Raw genomic sequence first — 27430 nt, 5'->3', positions numbered from 1 at the left:
AGCACAAAACTTGCAATTCTGGAACAACTCCTTTAAAAGGAATTGACTCACTCATAAGTGATCACCTAGCTGCAGCATAAGATATCTAATAGCAGGGGATTCCACCGCTGCAGCCAGTAACTATCACGACAACAGTAGTCCGGTGTCTCCCACTTGAACAAAGCAGCACTTCCGCATAGGCACTGCCGCGCTATTCAATATCCAAGCGCAGTCTTTGGCCTACACTCAAATTGGACTCCTGTTCTCGTGATTGATGGGGGTCCCACAAATCACACACTCATTGCCTACCCCGTGGCTAGCTGACAAAGGGGTTATCCCAGAATCGTAACTGAAGCTCGAAATTGCCCTTAAAAAAAAGGGGGGGGTACGTAAACATCGAAGAAAATCGGTACGTGGATTTTGACCCCGGAATTCACTCACTGCCTTGCAATGAATAAATTCAGCGGTGAAAATCCACGCCATTTCCGAAACAAAGAGCATTCTTCCGATCTCAAAATCCACATCATTACTCTTGCACACCAGGTTTGTTTTTGTGGTAAGTTTGTAAAAACCCACTTACATTGTAGTGTACATTTCTGCTGAATTTCAGTACGAAATCAGCAGCAAATCTGTGAACTTACCTTTAGTTAAGTTTTAAGCTCAAAAAGCTTTACTGCTGCAGAGTTATGCACAAGCAGAACATTCTTAACACTACTACTACTTTCCCTGAACTATTATGAAGCTTAAATAATCTTTAAGGTCCAATGCACATGGGCGTATTTGCCCTGCGGGGTCCGGAGTGGGCGTTCGGATTCTGCAGCAAATACTGTCAATAGGACATGCTATGAAAAATGCTTTTCAATGCCCACGAGCGGAAACCAACCATGACTTTCCACTTGTGAAGGAAGGAAAAAACAAAAACAAAAAACGCAGCATGTCCTATTGTAGTGCGAGCCTCACACTAACTACTTCTATTGCAGTGAATGGAAGCCGTCCGTCCCACGGCGAAAACGGCGCACATCCGCGTCATCATGGATCATTCAGGCGCATCATTCTCTGCACAGCGCATGTGTGGCGGCGCGCCAGCCGACACATCTGCAGTGGAGAGAGAGGACAGCTAACAGGTACGCGGGGTTCACTGCTGGGACACAGGGTCTGATTCCGCTGTGAAACCTTGCAGTTGGAATTCGACCCATATGTGTGCATTCGGCCTAAGGGATATATAAAACATTAATGGCCAAATGGGACACGGATTATGGCAAAGGGTGAGGTTTATGCATTGAACATTTAGTGTGTTTTTTCCCATACACAGGTCAAAAATAAGTAAAAAAATAAATAAAAAGTTGAATCAGTGACAACTCACAGCCAGAATATCATATATAGATATTTATATACACGGACATGGTCTCCAGCACAAGGACACAGGCAGCAAAGTTGCTTATAAACCCAAGTCTGAGTGTGTTATAACTGGTCAGCACATGCAGGAGGTCACAGTGTCAGCTATGACACATCTAATTTAACATTTAACCAAAAGCCACCACCATGACCGCCAATTCCAAAGCTGATCTTAATAAATATGCCCCCTTCTCTACATACATGGCTAAGCAATGAAAGGTTGTTTGAAAGCCACCTTCAAACCATGTGTGTCGGCCACCTTCAAACCATGTGTGTCCAGATCAGACAGGTAACCGGATGCTCCCATACTTCAGAATTACAATTCTGTATGATACTGATAATGTATAGATTCCCGAAGCGTAAACATCTTGCAGCTCAATAACTCAGAAATGTAACTTGTCTTGGGGGTTCCTGGAACACAGACCGACATCTCTTCTCCAGCAGATCCACACCTTTTAACATGAGATCTTCAATGTAGTGATACATTCTTCGCTTAGCATTTAATAGTCATTTTCTGAAAAACACGCTGGATTCAGCTGGGCAGGGTGTGATCTGTTATAACCACTTACACATCAGACAATACACATTTTTTGTTGTGCAGCAGATAGACGCCTAAACTTTATCTGATGTCTTAACGTTGAGCATTAAATAAACAGCGTGCTTGTGGTGATGATCAGGGAGGGCAGGGAGCGTACACTTCGGTCACTCCAGACCTGGGACACAAGTCACAGACTGTATGTAGTAAAATATCTGCCAGTCGTGGACTAGTAAAAGGTAAGAAAAAAAGTTTTCCACTTGAAATAGCGCTCCAGGCCATTTATGAATATTCACTAAGAACAGAAGTAGTTTTGATGGCGGCTCCTCTGAACATTCAGCTGAGAGAATAATGCATGGCAGGGAGAGGACCTATCAGTATAGCCTGGATTTCGTAGAGCTAACGATTAAGAGGATGTGGGTCAGGATGAACATCTCCCTAACTCCGGGCAAGGAAGAGCATAGAAATGAACAGACTTGAATTCTACTGAGTGTAAGATTCAAAAAGGAGACGACAGTGATATAAACAGGTAAAAACACAGGATAGCCTCATGAAAGACGGAATGGGGTCTTCAAAAGAAGGGACAATTGGAGACTTAGTGTAAAAATAAATGTAAATTTAGCAGGCAATGATGCGTGAGGGGCAAGGAGGAGATGGATGTGCCTAGAACTCTCACTGGCGTACTTTGCCTGGCACATAATTTCTATCAATCGTTTCGTCCTGCAAGAACATATGCAGACAACGCTCATTCTGAGCGAGGGGATGTCCGGCGATCCTGTAAGAGAAGAAGAAAGGTTTTACATCACTTAAAACTATTCCACGTTTAGACCTGTAAAGGCCGCCTCCACCTTTGAGGATCGTACAGTAAGTTAGTGGGCATGACTGCAGCATCAGACTACACAGGTTTCGTTTGTAGTCTGTAACCATGGAGAGACAAAAGACTGCATAGCAGCTGCAGACACAAAATAGTGAGATTTCTAATCAAAACTTTTTGCCAATTGTCCAGGCAGAGGTTTATGATACATGCTACATGTTAAAGGGGTTGGCCACTTCATCATAAAGGGGTTTTCTAGGACTTCTATACTAATTATCTACCCTCAGGATAAATAATCAATATCAGATCGGTGAATGCCCACTGTTTGGGACGCCCACTAATCAGCTGTTTGAAGAAGCCACGGCATCTACGCAAGTGCTACGGCCTCTTCCTCTTCTCAAGCATGTGGTGTCACATGGCCTAAAAGCAGCTCTGTCCCATTCAAGTGAATGGAACTGAGCGGCTACATCAGGCACAGCCTATATAACAACGTACAGTGCTGTGCTTTTGATAAGCACCAGAGATGAGCGAGTATACTCGCTAAAGGCAATCGCTCGAGCGAGCATTGCCTTTAGCAAGTACCTGCCCGCTCGAGACTGAAGGTTCGGGTGCCGGCGGCGGGCAGGGAGCCGCGGGGGAGAGCGGGGAGGAAATCTCTCCCTGTCTCTCCCCCCCCGCTGACTGCCGCAACTCACCGCTCCCCCGCGCCATCACCCGAACCTTCTGTCTCAAGCGGGCAGGTACTCGCTAAAGGCAATGCTCACTCGAGCAATTGCCTTTAGCGAGTATACTCGCTCATCTCTAATAAGCACTGAAGTGGCTATGGCACTCACGTAATTGCCACTCACACTTCAAACAGCTGATCAGTGCACCCCCACTGATCTGATATAGATGATCTATCCTGATGATAGGTCACCAACATCTTAGTCTCTGAAAACATCGATACAACCATCCGGCTTCCCACATCCCAATCATGCGCCCCCCTCAGACTCTGGTAACGGAGTGACATCTCTTCTCTGCATCGTAGAGGCGTCTAGTGGTCAACAAGCTCCACACAAGCGGAAGAAGAGGTCACTACACACAGGAAGGTTCTGGTGACAAGACCGTTTATCTAAATCACCACAACTGCAGTAAAACAACTACTTCTGGGGGCTGGATTACTTCTGAGTCTATGGTTATGGGAGGAAGAGGATGGAGTGGAAGCTCTTTTTTGCTGGACTGCATTAAGGGCCGGGAGCACAACCCGGCAGGTTGCCAAGGCCTATTTAAAAGTTGCAATGGCATAGAAGTTTTCTCCATCACAGACATAATATTAGTTTAGCCTGAAGTGTTTCTTTAAAACGGACCCTTTTGCCAAAGCAAATATGAGAGCACTTGGTTGACTTAACCCTTTATGCCACATCTATACAGTATTCTAAAAGGCATAATATATTTAAGGGGCATTTCTAGCTCAGCCTTTCAGGGCCAGATGGAAATACCCCCGTCAGTGCTGGCCACCTCTTCTGTATATTCCAGAAACAACCGAGGCGGCTGTCTTACGCTGTTCCAGAACCTACTACAGAAGTGAACTCCCTTCTATGGCAGCTATGGAAGACAGACTTGCTGCTCCGTTTCTCTAATGCTGACCCCTCTGTCCGGCGCATATGGGGGTCTCTGCAGATTCATTTGGGTTCCAGAAATGGGACCTGCTTCTATCAGACTTTAATGGCACATCATGTAGATATGCCATAAAAGGCTCAGATGGGAATAGCCCTTTAATCCATGAGGAAATTGTAATCGACACTTCATCATCTGCTAGTGATCCTTAAACTAAAACAGAATTGAAATCGTTCTCACTTATTAATAAACTGCTCCAGGCCTTGCCGTCGCTCTTCAATGAAGGACTCTTCAAAAATGCCCTCATCTCCTCGGAACGGAAGCTGTCTCTTCAGTGCTTTGCCCGGCAATGGAGGTACCACAATCTGTAGGAATGCACAACACATGTCTCGAATCATTTTTGGATATTTTTTTTACTGTGCTTTAAGAGATTAAAGGGTTTTTCCGGTCAAAGCTACTATTAATAACCTATTACCAGGATAGGTCATCAATAGTTGATCGTCCAGGGTCCATTGTGCCAGATCAGCTGTGCGGGCACAAGCTGTCAGCGGCGCACATAAACAGAGGTCAGAGCAGAATTCTCCACACCACCCTCCGTATGGTGGCTGTGCCTGCAGTTACAAGCGCCGGCCACTACATAGGAGGTCAGCACGGGGGCTTCTGCTCCAACCTCTGTGTATTTGGAGCAGAACTCTCTGCGCCGACCTCCCATGTAGTGGCCGGCACGGCCCTCATTGATTTCAATGAGAGCTGTGCTTGCAGTTACCAGAGCCGGCCACTAGATAGGAGGTAGACGCGGAGGCTTCCGCTCCGACCTCTGTTATTGCGGCGGTGACAGCATGCGCCCGCGCAGCTGATCGGTCGGGATCCCGAGCAGCCGAGCCTAGCTGATCAACTATTGATGACCTCTCCTGATAATGCGTAATCAATAGTATTTTTGACTGGAAAACCCCTTTAAGCCAAAGCAACAAGATTGAGAAGCTACGGTAACGCCGGCATTGCGGCTTACTCACCTTACTGTCTCTCTCCAGCTCGTTCTTCAACCACTCAAAGTCGCTGTACCGCCTTCTTACAGTGGAGTCCTTCGTTTTAAAGATGGGGAGATTTGTCTAGAGAAGAATAAATAGTAATACGTCAATGAGAAATCAATTCGTCTTAACGCTTCACCCATTTACAGTTAATGACCCATGTAGGAGATTCTCCTTTGGTTAAATCACCAGTGTGAATACACCCCAGGGATTGAATGTAACAGAGCCTGACCGATTCTGAGACAGACAGAACTGGCACAGGAGAAGAACCCAGTCATTTGAAAGGGTTAATTCACACAAGTTATCTTTCTCTTGGATCCTTTATGAGCCTCACTTAAAAATGTGGGTGTGATTTAAAGCAAACAGGGCGTGGTCTCACAACCCATCAGATTTACTATAATTTATGCCAGAAACCAGGATAAGTTATAGCTGAAATCTACACCAGCTCGAATTATTTCAGAACATGTATATATTCTTTTGATAAGGTTGAACTTTGCTTTTAGTTGTTTCCATGCTGTAACATGAACATGTGATCACCTGTACAATACACAGCAATACTTCTGTATTGCAATGCATTATGCCTGTCAGTGCCAAGCAAGCTTCCATACATAGCAGGCCTGGAGGCCATTCCTAGGGCTCGACCAAAGCTGTGGAGCCGGTAAGCCAAGCTTCCAACTCCTTCATAAAAGGCTAATGAATTAGTAACAAGTTTACTGTAACACAAACATCAGAATTAAAGGGAACCCATCAGCACCATAAACTAAGCTATGTTCCTGTATGTGGGGGTGACGGGGAGTCGGGGGATGTATTTTCTATACTCACCCGCTCCCTGTCAGGTAAGTCTGTGCGCAGTCTGAAACCCCGATTCTTTTGAGATTCCTGTTCACTACCATAGAAGTATATGCAAGAGCATGCGCACAGCGGTCTAAAAAAAGTTGGATATTCAGACCACGTGTAGACCTCCTGGCAGACAGCACGGGAATCAGAGGGCCCCAAACAGCACCATAACTTAGTGGGAATCAGCTCTGTGATCTTCTGATTGCTCCTGTATTGCGGCGTATTACTAAAAGATGACCTATTACGCCTTTTAGGCAAGGTCTAATAGCCAAATATACACGGGAGAAAGAGGGCTTTTGTTAGGACCGTTGCTATGACAACTCATCGGCACTTCTCAGGGGTGCTGAGGGGTTTACAGTGTGAACCCCCTGCCCTCTGTTAAACTCCTTAAATTTCGCGGGGGCTATTGACTTAGCATCTAAGGGGTTAAATGGGTGGGATCTGAGGTACTTCTGAGCCTAGCTGCTACAGCTGAGACCTATCACTAATGGCATCGATATAGCTGCTGACCCTGGGTTATATTTGTGACAAACTTTACATCTGGTTGCGCAAAGCCATGATGTACGTTTACATGGGGGAAAAAAGTATTTAGTCAGATACCAATTGTACAAGTTCTCCCAGTTATAAAGATGAGAGGCCTGTAACTGACATCAGAGGTAGACCTCAACTATGAGAGACAACATGAGAATACACATCCAGAAAATCACATTGTCTGATTTTTATCGAATTTATTTGCAAATTATGGTGGAAAATAAGTATTTGGTCACCTACAAACAAGATTTCTGGGTCTCACAGACCTGTAACTTCTTCTTTAAGAGGTTCCTCTGTCCTCCACTCATTACCTGCAGTAATGGCACCTGTTTGAACTTGTTATCAGTATAAAAGACACCTGTCCACAATCTCAAGCAGTCGCACTCCAAACTCCACTATGGTGAAGACCAAAGAGTTGTCGAAGGACACCAGAAACAAAATTGCAGCCCTGCACCAGACTGGGGAGACTGAATCTGCAATAGGCAAGCAGCTTGGTGTGAAGAAGCCAACTGTGGGAGCAATCATTAGAAAATGGAAGAGATACAAGACCACTGATAATCTCCCTCGATCTGGGGCTCCACACAAGATCTCACTCCATGGGGTCAAAATGGTCACAAGAAAGGTGAGCAAAAATCCCAGAACCTCACGGGGGAACCTAGTGAATGACCTGCAGAGAACTGTGACCAACGTAACAAAGGCTACCATCGGTAACACACTATGCCGCCGGGGACTCAGATCCTGCAGTGCCAGACGTGTCCCCCTGCTTAAGCCAGTACATGTCCGGGCCGGCTGAAGTTCAATAGAGAGCATTTGGATGATCCAGAAGAATATTAGGGGAATGTCATATGATCAGATAAAACCAAAGTAGAACTGTTTGGCAGAGAGAATGCCGAGTTGCATCCAAGGAACCCCATACCTACTGCGAAGCATGGGGGTGGCAACAACATGCTTTGGGGCTGTTACCAGGTCGACTGATCCGTATACATGAAAGAATGAATGGGCCCATGTATCATGAGACTTTGAGTGCAAACCTCCTTCCATCAGCAAGGGCACTGAAGATGAAATGTGGCTGGGTCTTTCAGTATGACAATGATCCCAAGCACACCGCCAGGGCAACGAAGGAGTGGCTTCGTAAGAAGCATTTCAAGGTCCTGGAGTGGCCTAGCCAGTCTCCAGATCTCAACCCTATAGAAAACCTTTGGAGGGAGTTGAAAGTCCATGTTGCCCAGCGACAGCCCCAAAACATCACTGCTCTTGAGGAGATCTGCATGGAGAAATGGGCCAACATACCAGCAACAGTGTGTGCTAACCTTGTGAGGACTTACAGAAAACGTCTGGCCTCTGTCATTGCCAATAAAGGATATATAACAAAGTATTGAGATGAACTTTTGTTATTGACCAAATACTTATTTTCCACCATAATTTGCAAATAAATTCGTTAAAAATCGGACAATGTGATTTTCTGGATGTGTTTTCCCATGTTGTCTCTCATAGTTGAGGTCTACCTCTGATGTCAATTACAGGCCTCTCTCATCTTTTTAAGTGGGAGAACTTGTCCAATTGGTATCTGACTAAATACTTTTTTTCCCCCACTGTATGTTGTGGTGTTGCTCTCCCATGATAGGTCCATCATGGGAAATCGCAGAATGTCGCGATTTTTATACGCAAGCAGAAAATCTCGGCGGCTATCCACTCGTGTACATCAGGCTGCACTTTCCATAACTATCCTATGGAAAGTGTCCATTGCGTTACCCGCGTGCGGCTTATTACCACGGATAACGCAATGCAGAATTGCCCGTGGACAGGAGGCCCAATTCTATCGCACCAACCTATATGTATAGCGCTGCAGATTACAATTTTTAATACAGAAAGAAAAAAAATGACCTTATGTTGACGCCCACCAGCCGGGCACATGCCAAAAAGGGCAATCTTATGATCTAGTCTTGGTGAACGAGGCCCTATGTGCACCAAGAGTTTATGCCAGGGGCTTTACTCCCATCACATAAGACAAATGTGTTGACAAAAGTGTGAACAGAGCCCAAGATTATCAGCGGGCACTGCCAAAGTTGGCGTTTGGCTGACTTTCACAATCTGTCTGGCCGGCTATAGGCAGGAATGGCAGAAGAAAAATGTACTGCCTTTTAAATTAAGTAAGCCAAGAAGTCTGAGAGAGAGGAAAGAACAAAGCAATTACTTAAGTGTATAACAAGCATGCCGTGAGCGGCAGCGCATAGCGGCGCGTCCAACAAGCCTCCCGTCAGCGGCATCGCATAGCGGCGCGTCCAACAAGCATCCCGTGAGCGGCATCGCATAGCGGCGCGTCCAACAAGCATCCCGTGAGCGGCATCGCATAGCGGCGCGTCCAACAAGCATCCCGTGAGCGGCATCGCATAGCGGCGCGTCCAACAAGCATCCCGTGAGCGGCATCGCATAGCGGCGCGTCCAACAAGCATCCCGTGAGCGGCATCGCATAGCGGCGCGTCCAACAAGCCTCCCGTGAGCGGCATCGCATAGCGGCGCGTCCAACAAGCATCCCGTGAGCGGCATCGCATAGCGGCGCGTCCAACAAGCATCCCGTGAGCGGCATCGCATAGCGGCGCGTCCAACAAGCCTCCCGTCAGCGGCATCGCATAGCGGCGCGTCCAACAAGCCTCCCGTCAGCGGCATCGCATAGCGGCGCGTCCAACAAGCCTCCCGTCAGCGGCATCGCATAGCGGCGCGTCCAACAAGCCTCCCGTCAGCGGCATCGCATAGCGGCGCTTCCAACAAGCCTCCCGTCAGCGGCATCGCATAGCGGCGCGTCCAACAAGCCTCCCGTCAGCGGCATCGCATAGCGGCGCGTCCAACAAGCCTCCCGTCAGCGGCATCGCATAGCGGCGCGTCCAACAAGCCTCCCGTCAGCGGCATCGCATAGCGGCGCGTCCAACAAGCCTCCCGTCAGCGGCATCGCATAGCGGCGCGTCCAACAAGCCTCCCGTGAGCGGCATCGCATAGCGTCGTGTCCAACAAGCATCCCGTGAGCGGCATCACATAGCGCCGTGTAAGCGGCTTCGCTGCCATTTGATGATTACATAGTACAATGACAAACATCCCCCGATCGGCCAACAGCCGGCAGGTGAAGTGAATGACATTATCTCATGACAATCTTGCCAGTCAATGGGGTGGGATATATTAGGGTATAATACATAGGGTATATCCACACGGTGCGGGCGTTGCTGTGGAGTTTCCAAAGCATCTGGTGCGGATTTTGAAGTGGAATTTGGCGCGGTCTCACACGAACGGATTCTAATAGCGGAATCTGTGATTGCTGTCCCCACGGACTTTCTGCGTCCAACAAGCATCCCGTGAGCGGCATCGCATAGCGGCGCGCCCAACAAGCATCCCGTGAGCGGCATCGCATAGCGGCGCGCCCAACAAGCATCCCGTGAGCGGCATCGCATAGCGGCGCGCCCAACAAGCATCCCGTGAGCGGCATCGCATAGCGGCGCGCCCAACAAGCATCCCGTGAGCGGCATCGCATAGCGGTGCGCGTCCAACAAGCATCCCGTGAGCGGCATCGCATAGGTGCGCGTCCAACAAGCATCCCGTGAGCGGCATCGCATAGGTGCGCGTCCAACAAGCATCCCGTGAGCGGCATCGCATAGGTGCGCGTCCAACAAGCATCCCGTGAGCGGCATCGCATAGGTGCGCGTCCAACAAGCATCCCGTGAGCGGCATCGCATAGGTGCGCGTCCAACAAGCATCCCGTGAGCGGCATCGCATAGGTGCGCGTCCAACAAGCATCCCGTGAGCGGCATCGCATAGGTGCGCGTCCAACAAGCATCCCGTGAGCGGCATCGCATAGGTGCGCGTCCAACAAGCATCCCGTGAGCGGCATCGCATAGGTGCGCGTCCAACAAGCATCCCGTGAGCGGCATCGCATAGGTGCGCGTCCAACAAGCATCCCGTGAGCGGCATCGCATAGGTGCGCGTCCAACAAGCATCCCGTGAGCGGCATCGCATAGCGCCGTGTAAGCGGCTTTGCTGCCATTTGATGATTACATAGTACAATGACAAACATCCCCCGATCGGCCAACAGCCGGCAGGTGAAGTGAATGACATTATCTCATGACAATCTTGCCAGTCAATGGGGTGGGATATATTAGGGTATAATACATAGGGTATTTCCACACGGTGCGGGCGTTGCTGTGGAGTTTCCAAAGCATCTGGTGCGGATTTTGAAGTGGAATTTGGCGCGGTCTCACACGAACGGATTCTAATAGCGGAATCTGTGATTGCTGTCCCCACGGACTTTCTGCGTCCAACAAGCATCCCGTGAGCGGCATCGCATAGCGGCGCGCCCAACAAGCATCCCGTGAGCGGCATCGCATAGCGGCGCGCCCAACAAGCATCCCGTGAGCGGCATCGCATAGCGGCGCGCCCAACAAGCATCCCGTGAGCGGCATCGCATAGCGGTGCGCGTCCAACAAGCATCCCGTGAGCGGCATCGCATAGCGGTGCGCGTCCAACAAGCATCCCGTGAGCGGCATCGCATAGCGGTGCGCGTCCAACAAGCATCCCGTGAGCGGCATCGCATAGGTGCGCGTCCAACAAGCATCCCGTGAGCGGCATCGCATAGGTGCGCGTCCAACAAGCATCCCGTGAGCGGCATCGCATAGGTGCGCGTCCAACAAGCATCCCGTGAGCGGCATCGCATAGGTGCGCGTCCAACAAGCATCCCGTGAGCGGCATCGCATAGGTGCGCGTCCAACAAGCATCCCGTGAGCGGCATCGCATAGGTGCGCGTCCAACAAGCATCCCGTGAGCGGCATCGCATAGGTGCGCGTCCAACAAGCATCCCGTGAGCGGCATCGCATAGGTGCGCGTCCAACAAGCATCCCGTGAGCGGCATCGCATAGGTGCGCGTCCAACAAGCATCCCGTGAGCGGCATCGCATAGGTGCGCGTCCAACAAGCATCCCGTGAGCGGCATCGCATAGGTGCGCGTCCAACAAGCAACGCGTGAGCGGCATCGCATAGGTGCGCGTCCAACAAGCATCCCGTGAGCGGCATCGCATAGGTGCGCGTCCAACAAGCATCCCGTGAGCGGCATCGCATAGGTGCGCGTCCAACAAGCATCCCGTGAGCGGCATCGCATAGGTGCGCGTCCAACAAGCATCCCGTGAGCGGCATCGCATAGGTGCGCGTCCAACAAGCATCCCGTGAGCGGCATCGCATAGGTGCGCGTCCAACAAGCATCCCGTGAGCGGCATCGCATAGGTGCGCGTCCAACAAGCATCCCGTGAGCGGCATCGCATAGGTGCGCGTCCAACAAGCATCCCGTGAGCGGCATCGCATAGGTGCGCGTCCAACAAGCATCCCGTGAGCGGCATCGCATAGGTGCGCGTCCAACAAGCATCCCGTGAGCGGCATCGCATAGGTGCGCGTCCAACAAGCATCCCGTGAGCGGCATCGCATAGCGGCGAGTCCAACAAGCATCCCGTGAGCGGCATCGCATAGCGGCGCGTCCAACAAGCATCCCGTGAGCGGCATCGCATAGCGGCGCGTCCAACAAGCATCCCGTGAGCGGCATCGCATAGCGGCGCGTCCAACAAGCATCCCGTGAGCGGCATCGCATAGCGGCGCGTCCAACAAGCATCGCGTGAGCGGCATCGCACAGCGGCGCGTCCAACAAGCATCCCGTGAGCGGCATCGCACAGCGGCGCGTCCAACAAGCATCCCGTGAGCGGCATCGCACAGCGGCGCGTCCAACAAGCATCCCGTGAGCGGCATCGCACAGCGGCGCGTCCAACAAGCATCCCGTGAGCGGCATCGCATAGCGGCGCGTCCAACAAGCATCCCGTGAGCGGCATCGCATAGCGGCGCGTCCAACAAGTATCCCGTCAGCGGCATCGCATAGCGGCGCGTCCAACAAGCCTCCCGTCAGCGGCATCGCATAGCGGCGCGTCCAACAAGCCTCCCGTCAGCGGCATCGCATAGCGGCGCGTCCAACAAGCCTCCCGTCAGCGGCATCGCATAGCGGCGCGTCCAACAAGCCTCCCGTCAGCGGCATCGCATAGCGGCGCGTCCAACAAGCCTCCCGTCAGCGGCATCGCATAGCGGCGCGTCCAACAAGCCTCCCGTCAGCGGCATCGCATAGCGGCGTGTAAGTGGCTTCGCTGCCATTTGATGATTACATAGTACAATGACAAACATCCCCCGATCGGCCAACAGCCGGCAGGTGAAGTGAATGACATTATCTCATGACAATCTTGCCAGTCAATGGGGTGGGATATATTAGGGTATAATACATAGGGTATATCCACACGGTGCGGGCGTTGCTGTGGAGTTTCCAAAGCATCTGGTGCGGATTTTGAAGTGGAATTTGGTGCGGTCTCACACGAACAGATTCTAATAGCGGAATCTCTGATTGCTGTCCCCACGGACTTTCTGCGTCCAACAAGCATCCCGTGAGCGGCATCGCATAGCGGCGCCCACCAAGCATCCCGTGAGCGGCATCGCATAGCGGCGCGCCCACCAAGCAACCCGTGAGCGGCATCGCATAGCGGCGCGCCCACCAAGCAACCCGTGAGCGGCATCGCATAGCGGCGCGCCCACCAAGCAACCCGTGAGCGGCATCGCATAGCGGCGCGCCCACCAAGCAACCCGTGAGCGGCATCGCATAGCGGCGCGCCCAACAAGCATCCCGTGAGCGGCATCGCATAGCGGCGCGCCCAACAAGCATCCCGTGAGCGGCATGGCATAGCGGCGCGCCCAACAAGCATCCCGTGAGCGGCATGGCATAGCGGCGCGCCCAACAAGCATCCCGTGAGCGGCATGGCATAGCGGCGCGCCCAACAAGCATCCCGTGAGCGGCATGGCATAGCGGCGCTCCCAACAAGCATCCCGTGAGCGGCATGGCATAGCGGCGCGCCCAACAAGCATCCCGTGAGCGGCATGGCATAGCGGCGCGCCCAACAAGCATCCCGTGAGCGGCATAGCATAGCGGCGCGCCCAACAAGCATCCCGTGAGCGGCATGGCATAGCGGCGCGTCCAACAAGCATCCCGTGAGCTGCATCGCATAGCGGCGCGCCCCCAACAAGCATCCCGTGAGCGGCATCGCATAGCAGCGCGCCCAACAAGCATCCCGTGAGCGGCATCGCATAGCGGCGCGCCCAACAAGCATCCCGTGAGCGGCATCGCATAGCGGCGCGCCCAACAAGCATCCCGTGAGCGGCATCGCATAGCGGCGCGCCCAACAAGCATCCCGTGAGCGGCATCGCATAGCGGCGCGCCCAACAAGCATCCCGTGAGCTGCATGGCATAGCGGCGCGTCCAACAAGCATCCCGTGAGCGGCATCGCATAGCGGCGCGTCCAACAAGCATCCCGTGAGCGGCATCGCATAGCGGCGCGCCCAACAAGCATCCCGTGAGCGGCATCGCATAGCGGCGCGCCCAACAAGCATCTCGTGAGCGGCATCGCATAGCGGCGCGTCCAACAAGCATCCCGTGAGCGGCATCGCATAGCGGCGCGTCCAACAAGCATCCCGTGAGCAGCATCGCATAGCGGCGCGCCCAACAAGCATCCCGTGAGCGGCATCGCATAGCGGCGCGTCCAACAAGCATCCCGTGAGCGGCATCGCATAGCGGCGCGTCCAACAAGCATCCCGTGAGCTGCATCGCATAGCGGCGCGTCCAACAAGCATCCCGTGAGCGGCATCGCATAGCGGCGCGTCCAACAAGCATCCCGTGAGCGGCATCGCATAGCGGCGCGCCCAACAAGCATCCCGTGAGCGGCATCGCATAGCGGCGCGCCCAACAAGCATCCCGTGAGCGGCATCGCATAGCGGCGCATCCAACAAGCATCCCGTGAGCGGCATCGCATAGCGGCGCGTCCAACAAGCATCCCGTGAGCGGCATCGCATAGCGGCGCGCCCAACAAGCATCCCGTGAGCGGCATCGCATAGCGGCGCGCCCAACAAGCATCCCGTGAGCGGCATCGCATAGCGGCGCGTCCAACAAGCATCCCGTGAGCGGCATCGCATAGCGGCGCGTCCAACAAGCATCCCGTGAGCAGCATCGCATAGCGGCGCGCCCAACAAGCATCCCGTGAGCGGCATCGCATAGCGGCGCGTCCAACAAGCATCGCGTGAGCGGCATCGCATAGCGGCGCGTCCAACAAGCATCGCGTGAGCGGCATCGCATAGCGGCGCGTCCAACAAGCATCCCGTGAGCTGCATCGCATAGCGGCGCGTCCAACAAGCATCCCGTGAGCGGCATCGCATAGCGGCGCGTCCAACAAGCATCCCGTGAGCGGCATCGCATAGCGGCGCGTCCAACAAGCATCCCGTGAGCAGCATCGCATAGCGGCGCGCCCAACAAGCATCCCGTGAGCGGCATCGCATAGCGGCGCGCCCAACAAGCATCCCGTGAGCGGCATCGCATAGCGGCGCATCCAACAAGCATCCCGTGAGCGGCATCGCATAGCGCCGTGCAAGTGGCTTCGGTGCCATTTGATGATTACATAGTACAATGACAAACATCCCCCGATCGGCCAACAGCCGGCAGGTGAAGTGAATGACATTATCCCATGACAATCTTGCCAGTCAATGGGGTGGGATATATTAGGGTATAATACATAGGGTATATCCACACGGTGCGGGCTTTGCTGTGGAGTTTCCAAAGCATCTGGTCCGGATTTTGAAGTGGAATTTGGTGCGGTCTCACACGAACGGATTCTAATAGCGGAATCTGTGATCGCCGTCCCCACGGACTTTCTGCGACAAAATGCAAGTATTGAAAGGTATATAGTTTTGATTTTTCCTTCACAAATGCGAATACGAACTGCGTATTCCGCGAGCGGAAGAAAAATAGCAGCACACTATTTTGCTGCAGACAGCCTCCATTGAAGTCAATGGAGGTGTCCTACCCCAGCCCAAATGCAATTAACATTGCATATGGGCTGCGGATACCCGCGTCATCGCTAAGTGACAGCACAGGAAATGTATTTACACCGGTGATTTTCACACACGCGAGATGGACAGAACTCACACACGAGAAGAGCCCATTCATTTCAATGGTTTAATACGCAAGTAAGTTTTCTCTCGGACCAATAGTCTGGGTTAGAATACATTTACAGCATGACCTATTTGTGGGATCCTTCTTCAAGAATCGCCCATTATTTTCTAGCTACAGATCAGTTAGACAGGGGTTGGCATGGGCAATCTACCACTAAAACCGCTTACCAATGGGCACATGAGCATCAGAACTGGACCATAGGGCGATGAAGAAAGGTGGTCTGATAAATGGTGTATTCCTGTAACCACGTGGGTGCCTGGGTGTGCATCGCTTACCTGGGGAAAAGATGGCACCTGGATACACTATGGGGAATAGACAACAGAGGCGGTGTGATGCCCCTCTGCAAGGAAACCTTGGCATTCACGTGGCCCAACGAGTCCACCGCCTCATAGCAATGGCATTACCGAATGGCAGTAGCGTCTTCCGGCAGGATGATGATCGCCTCGCCACACTGCAAAACTTGTTTAGGAACACTGAAGAATGTTATAAAGAGTTCAAGGCGTTGACCCGGCCTCCACATCCCAAACCGACCGATCGGTCGCGGCTCACAAGTTGCTACAACCATTGCTAGAAAGACGAGTTCGGATTTCTTACGAGGTTCGGGTTAAGGCAACTTGTGCGCTACAATGTGACCGCATTCACCTCCATTAGTTTACAAGGTCGCAGGGCTGTTCTGATGGTGGCGTAGCCTAATGCCCTATTTAAGCCCAATGTCCATGGGCGGATCTGAATTGTGGATGAACCGCAGTACAAGCCAAACATAGGGAATCATGGGCGTCCACAATAGAATCAAATCATGTGGATTTGCTTTGTGGACCTTGTGGTCTGGGGGAAAAAAACATTGCAGTAGGCTCCATTTCAGCGCGGTTCCTGCACGATCGGCTTCCATTAAAGGCGTCGGAGCCGATTATCGTTCAGTTTAAACGTAGGTCAATGACAAGCGACAATCGTGAGGTTCTCACTCGGCATAAGAGCCAGCGCCGGCTCGAGTGAATGACTTAGGGGCCCTGATCACATGACAGTGACGTCAAGGGTCCTGCATCCTTGTGCAGATTAGGGGGGGAATACAAACCCCCGGCGGCCTCAGTTGCTATGGAATACTAACGAATACATAGCAGTACAGTAGCCGTGTGCGTACAGGACCTGTGATGATGCTACTGTCATGTGATCAGGGGTGGAACATGTAAGTCTCTCACTGGGGATGAAGGACGTCGCCGTCATGTGAGGAGGGGCAGAGCATGCAAGTTACTCACAAACGCACGGACGGACGAGTTGTCATTAGTAGTTTGATTCACACGGACAACTGCGATTTTGGTCAGTGAAGACCTGACAGATTTCACTGTACGTATAGAAGCATTTTCCTTCAGTTTTTGCCCCTTTTATACACAAACGTCATCTGAGTGTAACTGGTTTTTCATGTGCATGAAAAAAAAAAATTAAATCATTTGCCCAATTCATGCAATTTAAGGACTTCTGCCCACGGTCAGATATTTCTTCGGAATCCACGGCGGGCGTCTGCAATGCAGATCCACAGCAAATGGTGCCCATAGTATACTACGGGAAATCGATTTTTCCTGCAATCTTGTGGAAACCAATTGCATTTTCCACAAGTGGAGGGGAAGGGGAGGGAAAAAACCAAAACACAGCATTCTTCATTTTTCTGTGGATTCCGCGTGGATGGCTTACACTGAAGTCAATGAAAGCTGTCCAATCCACAGCCCTTCCTCAATTTAATTGTGGAAAGGTCGCGGATTCCACAGGAAAAGCAGGGGGTTGAAAAAAAAAAAGAAAGTTCTGTACAGCGCATGTCCGACGGCAAACCGTGCGCAATTAATCTGTGTGTGTGTGTGTGTATAAAAAACGACATGTGACTTATTTACTAAAACGGTCTAGAAGTTAGACAGTACAGGCTCACACCGGACTATTAACATGTGCCGCATTTATCACAGCATTTAGGTGGCTTCGTTTACACCAAAAACCGTATCAACATTTTGGTGCATTTTTTGGCCACAATTTAGGCCACACCCTTTTTTCGGACGCATCCAATGCAGAAGAAAGAAGATCCGGCCACAACAGAGGCGACCCGCGCCGCGTCTGGACAGGGGAGTAAATGTTTTTTTTTGCCTCCTGTCTGCGGACCCGGCAGGAATCCGCACTCAGATTCCGTGCGTGCCCGTGGGCAGGAGGCCCGTCTACGGGTCACTGCGATTACTAGGATACCAAATGTGTATATTTCTGCACCACTTTTTTTAAAAACTATATCTTTTTGGAAAAAAAAAATGATTTTCTGCTGCCGTCTCCCACTTTTACTTTTCCATCGACATATTAGTGTGAGGGCTCGTTGTTTATTCGGGATGTCCTGTAGTTTCTATCGGAGTACGTACGACTTTTGGAGACAAGAGGGACTAAAGAGTGCAATTCTGGAGTTTTTTAAATATTTTTTTTCCGACATTCACCGTACGCAGTAAATAATGAAATATGCGTTACTTTGATAGATTTGGTTTTACTGCATCCATAAAAATCCAATGTTTAGGGAGTGGGGGGGTGTAAGATTTATTTATGATGTTTATGAGAAAAGGTTTTTTTAAGTTATTTTTTAAACGTACGTTTTATTTTTCTAATAATCTTAATTTTCTTTTTTTTTATTTTTTTTTAAACTCATTTCAGTATTATTTTTGCTACTTGTGGGTCACCCGTCACCACTGGAGTATATAAGGCCACTCTCACGCATTCAGTCAGACGCCGCTCAAAAACATTGAATTTTAATAGGATTTTCAGTGGCGTCTTCGAACGCGTGTCACAGCGCTTTTAAGTGCAGCCCATTACTGTGATGGGTGATGAGGCGCATTAAAAACCGTAAAAGAATAGAACAGACGGCGCTCGAAAACCACGTTTCCCATTGAAATAAATGGGAGCGTCGTACCGCGAATAGCACGGAGACGCTCGGGACGCCACGCTCATGGCAGCACAAAGCAGCCGGTGCGAGCAGCGTAATCCCGCAGGTTATCGCTGTGTTTATGCAACCTGAATAATTTAAATATTTATGTTTTGCAGAAACAACAAAAAAAAGGAGTTTTAAGAAATAGTGGGTTTTTTGTTATGCATTTGTATTGGTGAAAAATTTGTGAAATTGATGAAAAAAAAGTGGCGACAGATGAGCCACAACGACCTTATTTTCAGTTCCCAGAGGGAAGTTGAACTTGAGATTGTTTGATTTGATCGCTCATAGAATATAATGCAGTACCATGGTATTGCATTATATTGCTTTGTAAGGCCGCTTCACAGTGGCGAGAAAACAGCGCGATCGGAGAGAGTGAGTGAGACGCGCGATTATGAAACCAATGACTTTCAATGGTTTCATTCCCATTGGCCATATTTTAACCCCTGCGATGCTGCGTGAAAACGAAAATCACAGCATCTACTTTCTTTTTGCGATATCGCCCATTATTTTCAATGGGACCGGCGGCAGCGGTGGGAGTGATGGGGCGCTTCCGCTGCCGTCCCCAACCCACTGTGCTGACCGGGCGATCACATCGTTGCCGGGGATCCCAGGCGGCAGATATCCGGCAATTAACTATTGATGAACTAATGATGAATCAGTAGTTGTTGCCCAGAATCCCCTGTAATGGGTCCGAGTTCCGGAAGTTTCAGATGGAACTCGGATTTAACAAATCGCCCGTGTGAATAAGGCCCTCCAGGAAGATAGTTACACGGACGCCACAAGGACTATCACACGGGTCACAATATCCTTATGTGCTGCATATACAAGCTATACAGCTCCAGACCCGCATGCCAGCTTCCATGCCCTATCAGGCGGGTGGGGTGTGCCCGCTGCCTAAACACCCAGCTGCCCGATTCTGATCATTCTTCCAACGATAAGGATGATGGAGGAAGCAAAAAGGTTTATAATCAATGACGCTTCATGCCAGTAATTAGCGCAATAACACTAGAGCGCAGTGCCATCTTCTGGGGGCCGGGCACTTACTGCTCCATCAATAATGGACAAGCACATGCCAGCTGCAAGAATTGCCAGTGCCCAAAGATACATCTCCTGCTCTTACACTACTTCTACTGATCAGGGGGAAACTGGCACAAGGGTGCCAAGGGCAGGCACGGGCAACACAGTCCTCGTGAATAGAGCACACTTTTAATACTTAATACTTTTGGCATATAGCTCTAGTGTCACACATGCCACGTCTGCGTGACAGGGAACTGGGCACACATGTCACCCAGTGACGAAGACCTGGGCACACGTGCACCTTGGGTGACGGGCTGCTCTGCTGCAGGTGAGGTGGGCACCATTCTCCGGGTGATAAGCTGGTATGCTGCGGGTAAGGTGGGCAGAAATTCTCCAAATGACGGTGACCTGGGCACACATGCCCCCAGGTGACAGCAGTTATGGAGCAGGTGAGGTGGGCACCATTCTCTGAATGACAGCGACCTGGGCACTCATGCCCCCAGGTCACAGGCAGCTCTGCTGCAAGTGAGGTGGGCACCATTCTCTGGGTGACAGGGACCTGGGCACACATGACCCCGGGTGACAGGCTGCTTAGCTGCAGGTGAGGTGGGCACCATTCTCTAGGTGACAGGGACCTGGGCACTCATGCCCCTGGGTGACAGGCTGCTCTGCTGCAAGTGAGGTGGGCACGATTCTCTGGGTGACAGGGATCTGTGCACACATGCCCCCTCGGTGACAGGCTGCTCTGCTGCAAGTGAGGTGGGCATTTTTCTCTGGGTGACAGTGACCAGGGCACAAATATGCCCCCTGGGTGACAGGCTGCTCTGCTGCAGGTGAGGTTGGCACCATTCTCTGGGTGCCACCCTCTTGTATGGCTCTCCAGAGGGCACTTGGAGATGCATGCACCCATGTGTGCAGGCAGAGCCCCCTCCCTCCACGCCCGGAGCACTCACCCTCATGCGGACCTCGTACATCGTGTGCCGGTTCCGTCCCACTCCCACTGTCTGTGGGTTGAAGATGTCGATCTCCAGGAAGTTGCTGGGCGGCCCGTACGCGTCCGTTAGATCCTGAGGCTTGGAGTTTAGCCGGCGGGTATCCGCCACCGAAGCGTCCGACATACTGACCGGAAACCAGAACCAATAGACCGCGGGACCGACACACCCGGCCCAGAGTCCGCACCGCACATGCGTAGTACGAGGCGCTGCGCGCTAGCCAAGACTGAAGCTTCTAAGGCGCTGCGCATGCGTGTCTCTGTGTTATGCCGTACACAGGTTCCGGGGCCGGAGCTCCGCCTCACCGTACGGCAGTCCCAGCTCACACGCGGTCTATAGCTGCAATGACATTAAACCATAAAAAAGGGTTTCTTATCGATGTGCCGGACTGTAATAATAGGAAAACTATAAAGGAGGGGAAATGGGAGAAATAATTGTATTGTGCTTAGTAAATCCCCAATAATGTGTTTGTGATGGAACTTTTCATTATGAGAGGTGGGTAGATGGATGGCAGAGGCTCTCATAGAACTGCCTGGCCAGAGATGGAGCTCAGGGCTTGTAGCTGCTGCTCTAATCCTGTACAACTAGTTTAATATGATCTATTAAATATCCTACTATATTAAATAACCAAATATATACTTTATTAACCCCTTAAAGAGCGGACTGTTCCAGTTCTAAAGGACTAGAGATGAGCGAGCATGCGCGGTTAGGGAAATTACTTGAGCGTGCATTGGCATTTTCGAGTAACTGCTCGTCCGAAAAGATTCGGCGAGGAAAGAGGGGGGGGGGGGGGGGGAGATCTTTCTCTCCCCCTTTCCGCTCCCCCCTGTAACCACCTGCTCACCCCCGCCGCCCCCTGAATCTTTTCGGACAAGCAGGCAGTTACTTGATAATGCCGATGCTCGCTCGAGTAATTTCCCTAACCGAGCATGCTCGCTCATCTCTAGACCAGACACTCTTTAGTGATTTTACCCATGGGATGGTTTTCTGGCCCTATTATTTTTTTCTTGGGCTGCCAAAATTATTTTTGTTGTGTTTTTTTCCCCGTGACATATAGGGCTATTTTCTTAAGGACTTTTTTAAACAGAAATTTTTGTCATGTTTCTTTTTTTTGGGGGGGGGGGGGGGGCACCATTCTCTGGGTGACAGGGACCTGGGCAAAGTAAAAAGAATATATTTTTTTTTTACTTATAGTTCTTTATTTTTAAAATGATTTTGATAAACAATTTGTATAGTCTCGTATTACAGTTCAGATATGGTAATGGTTTAGGCTGCCTGCAGACGGGCGGAAATTCCTCTATGGACGCAACAAAATCCGCTGCAAAAAGTAAAAAAGCGCTGCGGAAAAAAAACGCAGATTTTTCCGCAAGAAAATCTGCAAGACAACAATAACCTTTGAAGCGGTTTTGCCGCAGATGCAGTTCTTTCGTGGCAAAACCGCAACGGAAAAAAACGCAGCAAAACCGCAGCAAATCCGCCCTGTGTGAACCCAGCCTAAGGCCTCATGTCCACGGGGAAAATCAGATCCGCTGCAGATTCTCCATGTAGAATCTGCAGCGGGTCCCTCCTGCCCCGCGGACATGAGCGCTGAAAATAGAAATTTAAAAGCATTTACCTTTCCGTAGCAGGCGGCGAAGGTCAGCTGTTCCTCACGGCCGGATCTTCATTTTCGGCCGGCGGATGAATTCCTGACGCCGGCGGCACGTCGCCGGCACGTCGTCGACGTGCCGCGCGCATGCGCCGGGCACATCCGCCGAGCCGAAGCAAGGGAGATGCGGCCGTGAGGAAGAGCAGAGCTTCGCGGTCCGCTGCGGGTGAGTAAATGCTTTTAATTCCTATTTTAGGTCTCCCGCGGATCCGGACGGCTTCCATAGGCTTCAATAGAAGCCCGCGGGAGCCGTCCCCGCGGGAGACCCGCATGAAAATGGAGCATGGTCCAGATTTTTTCTTGCTCCATTTTTTTTAAAATGCCTTTTATTGACGATCCGCGGGTATTTATCTACCCGCGGGTGGTCAATGCATCCCTATGGGGTGCGGATCCGCGCGCGGGAGATCCGCTGCGGATTTTAAATCACATTTTGCCCGTGGACATGAGCCCTAAGGGTGTGCTCACATCTGCACTGCGGATTCTGCTTTTCTGTTCTGTTTGGGCAGTAGGAAAGGGGAATCCCCGCAGCCAAACAGTTCAGGCCGTCTGCATATGGGTGGATTGGCATTGCAGAATCCCGCAGGTAGTGAATACCACGTGTGGAGAAGATCGTGTGGCACCTTTATTCCTGCGATTATTTTCAAACTCCTGTATTCTGGCGCAAGTTCTATTCTGTACATTTGCGTTTTGCCACACTGTTAGGCCTCATGTCCACGGGGAAAATCAGGCCCGCTACGGATTCTCCATGGAGAATCCGTAGCGGGTCCCTCCTGCCCCGCGGACATGAGCGCTGAAAAGAAGAATGAATAAGAATTAACTTACCCGCAGCGGACCGGGAAGGTCTTCTCTTCTTCACGGCCGGATCTTCTTTCTTCGGCCAGCGGATGTACTCAGCACGCCGACAGCGTGCCACACACATGCGCTGGGCACATCCGCCAGGCCGAAGCAAGAAGATCCGGCCGTGAAGAAGATAAGACCTGCCCAGTCCGCTGCGGGTAAGTTATTGTTATTTTAGGTCTCCCCACGGGAGACCCGCACAAAAATGGAGCATGTCACGTTTTTTTCATGCTCCATTTTTTAAAATTCCCTTTTATTGACCATCCGCGGGTATTTATCTACCCGCGGGTGGTCAATGCATCCCTATGGGATGCGGATCCGCATGCGGGTGATCCGCTGCGGATTAAGGCCTCATGTCCACTGGGAAAATCAGATCCGCTGCGGATTTGTAACGCGGATTTGGGCTGCGGATGCACTGTAATTGTCTTTTATTTTTCATGCGGGAGATCAATTGAGCCATGTGCTGTATGAGCTCCCGCACGCGTGATCCGCACCTAAATGGAGCATGTCCATTTTTTTTCATCCTCCAGAAATTTTTTAATTACCATCCGCAGGTATTTATCTACCCACGGTTGGTCAATGCATTCCTATGGGGCGCGAATCCGCGTGCGGGAAAAAACGCTGCGGATTTTAATTCTTATTTTCCCCGTGGACATGAGGCCTAATAGTTGTAAATCTGGTAGCAGTGACAGCGGTATGATTTGCTAAATATTCATTTTTTGGATATTCAGTGTACTTGAAAGGTGCGCAGAACAGACTAAAAATGGTATTTTACAAGCAGAACGAGCTTCCATCGCTGCCAGTATCTCCACAAAGAAAGAATTGGCTATTCTTGAGTATTTTACATAAAATTTTAATAGCAGTTTTTAAGTGAATCTTAGATTTTTATGTACGGTGGGATGTTACTAAGCACGCCCCTTTTATATTTAGATCTTTTGTTTTGGCACTAAGAAGCGCTTCTATAAACCTGTTTGTACAATATGGTACGGTTTAAAAATTGTGATCTCCAAAGTCCAATAAATGCCTCTTCTATCACCGCTGGCATCAAGGCATGTCTTTTTGAAAATGCGTCATCACTATGAAAGTGGATCGTTTATTTACCCAGATTTGCATGTCCTTAATTTGAATATTTATGGATCTCTAAAACCCAGAGACATTGGACAACTTGTGGCTATATAGCTCCATGACATCAGAGGCGTTGTACAACACCCAAAGGTATGCAGATCCACATAAGGCACATGTGTCAAACTCAAGGGTTGTGAGCCATATCTGGCCCACCTAATCATTTTATGTGACCAGCTACATGAACGAGCTCTTCACTTTACCCAGAAGACATAGCCAACATAGGGAGCAGGTGCCATCTTGGATTCTGAGCCCACCTCCACTCCGCTTTGATAGCTCTACTCAGGCACCGTAGCCACCCTCGAAGGTAGAAAGCTCGGTCCTATATGTGATAGAGATATTGATAAAGTGTCTCCCAACTATTCAAAGCAACTTGCCGTTAAGGATACTGGGAAAGATGAATTCAATGTTTTAATCTCCCCTTCCTCCCTCACATCCCCGTTATGCATTCTTCCTCAGGAAGTCTTTTGATCATGATGGAAACAAAGTTAAGGCAGTGACAGGTAGATGTTAATTGACCCCCTCCCCCCTTCCCCCGCCAGTGAGGCTTAACTCCTCCAGTAGTTCCCGCAGACTCCATGTCAACGAAAGCCAGATTAATGGAGAATCTTCTAATAAGGGTTATTAGTTGTGCGAAGGTCCTATCCCGATATGATTTATATTTTTGGAATCGGGCGGGCCAGCTAAATGAAACGCATCCAGACACATTGAGGTCCGAAGCCCAGAACACCCTGAACGGTGTATCTGCCTACCTGGCTATAATTTACTTGCCATGCTTGATGTCGCTGAATAGATAAATCGTGACCAAAAATATGCTGGGCCTATATTTTCACAAGGGATGCATGGCCCCTCCTCAACCCTCCCGAATTACATCAGAGGGGGCGGGAAAAGGAGTGTTCTGAGGGATCCTTTATAATTCAGGGCTTCACAGACCCCGGTTGCCAGACTACGGAGGTATGCTGCAACATATGGCCCCGTTTTGTTTCCAGGATCTCCGCCAATCAGAACCTTGGGCCAGATATCCCAAATCTGGTATCTTTCGTTTATTTTTCTCCTTGTTTTATTTTAAAATATTGTCTTGTTGTGTATACCTGTATACCCTTATACCCATGTATAACAACCTTTTGTATATTCATATATATATTTGCACTGCTAGTCTTTTTAGAATAAATCTGCAATTTATTAGTCAAGCCTTGTCCATGTTAAAACAAACCATAAACTCAGAAGATTGCCAAGTCAGGATGTGCCATGATGATAGCACCGACCCAAAGAGACTGAATACTGTCATAATGTCAAAGGGTACATCAACAAAGTGTTAGTTTTAGGGTGTGTATATTTTAGCAACCACATTATTTCAGTTGTTTTTTGGTTTTTTTACACTTTAAAAGACTTTAATTTGTTTTTCAATGGAATTGTACCGATAACGGGTCACATTGAAAGTGGAAATAAATCTGATATGATTCATCTTTGTTGGAATTTTTAACATGTTAAAAACTTGGCATTTTAACAGGGGTGTGTAGACTTTTTATATCCACTGTATTTCTCTATCTGCTTAACAGGTTGGAGCAAAATCTATATATTGGTGTTGAAGCCAACTCTTGAGCCTGTTTCCATAACTTGTGACTTGAGCCTTAAAGGGGTATTCTGGGCATTCAACCTCTTGCAGTATTGATGATCATCAATAGTTGATTGGTGGGGGCCTGCTGTTTTGGGCCCTCAGTGATTAGCTGATCTCAGCCCCCACGCTTTCTGCAGTGGGGCTGGACGTCCACATTGGAGTCAGACCTGGAAGTTCAATAGAAGGTTTAGCATTCATTTCAATGGGAGCAGAGCCTTCTCTTACACTTCTGGTTCTGATTCTAGCGATACACTCATCCTATAACCAACTAACTGCATAGTAATCTTCTGCCTATGTGGCATAGCCTCGGGACTACCCATTGCCATTAATCTAATTCTTAAAAGCAGAGGGTGAAGCACATGAGCTATCCATCATTAATGATTCATTATGTTATTTCTGATTTGTCCACATAGATTTGTGACCTTATAGGATTAGTTCAACCATATATAAAACACCAAGTGTAAATGCTTGACTATTTTTGATAATAGCCTAGAGGCTGATAGAGGTAATAATGAATAATGATGATTTGGTATCACATAACTTTTTTCTAAGTTGTCATTAGCCATTTAGTCGTTCACGACCCTAAAGGTGAGCTCCCTCCACGTTTTTCGGTTTTGCGCTGCTTCTTCCAGTTGTGTGGTATTCATGCCAGTATCAGCTCTGACAGTATCAACCATCGTGTCCTTTGGCCACCGGGTCTTCTTTTGCCACTGATCTATCCAAGCATTTTTCTAGCAACTCTGCTCGCATTAGATGGCTAAAATCTGTGAATCTGAGTCTGGCCATCTTCCCCTCCAGTGATATATCGGGTCTTATACAATTCAGGACTTCTCTGTTACTCCTGCTGTCCACGATATATGCAACAGCTTTCATATGCGATGTTAAATACTCTCGTATAAAAAAGACAAAAGTATTATACAGGCGATACCTTTATTGGCTAACCAGAAAAATTGTATTTGAAAGTAGAGATGAGCGAGCACCAAAATGCTCGGGTGCTCGTTACTCGAGACGAATTTTTCACGATGCTCGAGGGTTCGTTTCGAGTAACGAACCCCATTGAAGTCAATGGGCGACCCGAGCATTTTTGTATATCGCCGATGCTCGCTAAGGTTTTCATTTGTGAAAATCGGGGCAATTCAAGAAAGTGATGGGAACGACACAGCAACGGATAGGGCAGGCGAGGGGCTACATGTTGGGCTGCATCTCAAGTTCCCAGGTCCCACTATTAAGCCACAATAGCGGCAAGAGTGCCCCCCCCCCAACAACTTTTACATCTGAAAAGCCCTCATTAGCAATGCATACCTTAGCTAAGCACCACACTACCTCCAACAAAGCACAATCACTGCCTGCATGACACTCCGCTGCCACTTCTCCTGGGTTACATGCTGCCAAATCCCCCCCCCCCACGACCCAGTGTCCAAAGCGCACACCAAACTGTCCCTGCCCAGCCTTCAGCTGCCCTCATGCCACGCCACCCTCATGT

At 50.1% G+C, this 27430-nt stretch overlaps 1 protein-coding gene across 1 annotated transcript; it reads right to left on the bottom strand.

The window, feature by feature from the left end:
* Window positions 1-1350: 1350 nt before the first annotated feature.
* On the bottom strand, window positions 1351-20948 carry SNX12 (sorting nexin 12). Its single transcript, XM_066580895.1, has 4 exons — window positions 20684-20948; window positions 5333-5428; window positions 4560-4684; window positions 1351-2684 (listed from the first exon to the last, which is right to left on the bottom strand). The coding sequence occupies exons 1-4, from the start codon at window positions 20846-20848 to the stop codon at window positions 2582-2584; spliced, it is 489 nt and encodes a 162-aa protein (XP_066436992.1). The 5' UTR covers window positions 20849-20948; the 3' UTR covers window positions 1351-2581.
* Between the last annotated feature and the right edge of the window lie 6482 nt (window positions 20949-27430).

This window comes from Eleutherodactylus coqui, chromosome 10 (assembly GCF_035609145.1).
Source record: "Eleutherodactylus coqui strain aEleCoq1 chromosome 10, aEleCoq1.hap1, whole genome shotgun sequence".
Taxonomy (NCBI): domain Eukaryota; kingdom Metazoa; phylum Chordata; class Amphibia; order Anura; family Eleutherodactylidae; genus Eleutherodactylus; species Eleutherodactylus coqui.
This window is presented reverse-complemented; position numbering and strand designations above follow the sequence as displayed.

Excerpts from the sequence above, each read along its gene's own strand:
- SNX12 (XM_066580895.1), bottom strand. The coding sequence starts at position 20,848 with ATGTCGGACGCTTCGGTGGCGGATACCCGCCGGCTAAACTCCAAGCCT. Across the intron at positions 5,429-20,683 it reads TGTACGAGGTCCGCATGAGG|ACAAATCTCCCCATCTTTAA; the intron begins GTGAGTGCTCCG and ends ATTCTTCTCTAG. Across the intron at positions 4,685-5,332 it reads AGCTGGAGAGAGACAGTAAG|ATTGTGGTACCTCCATTGCC; the intron begins GTGAGTAAGCCG and ends GCATTCCTACAG.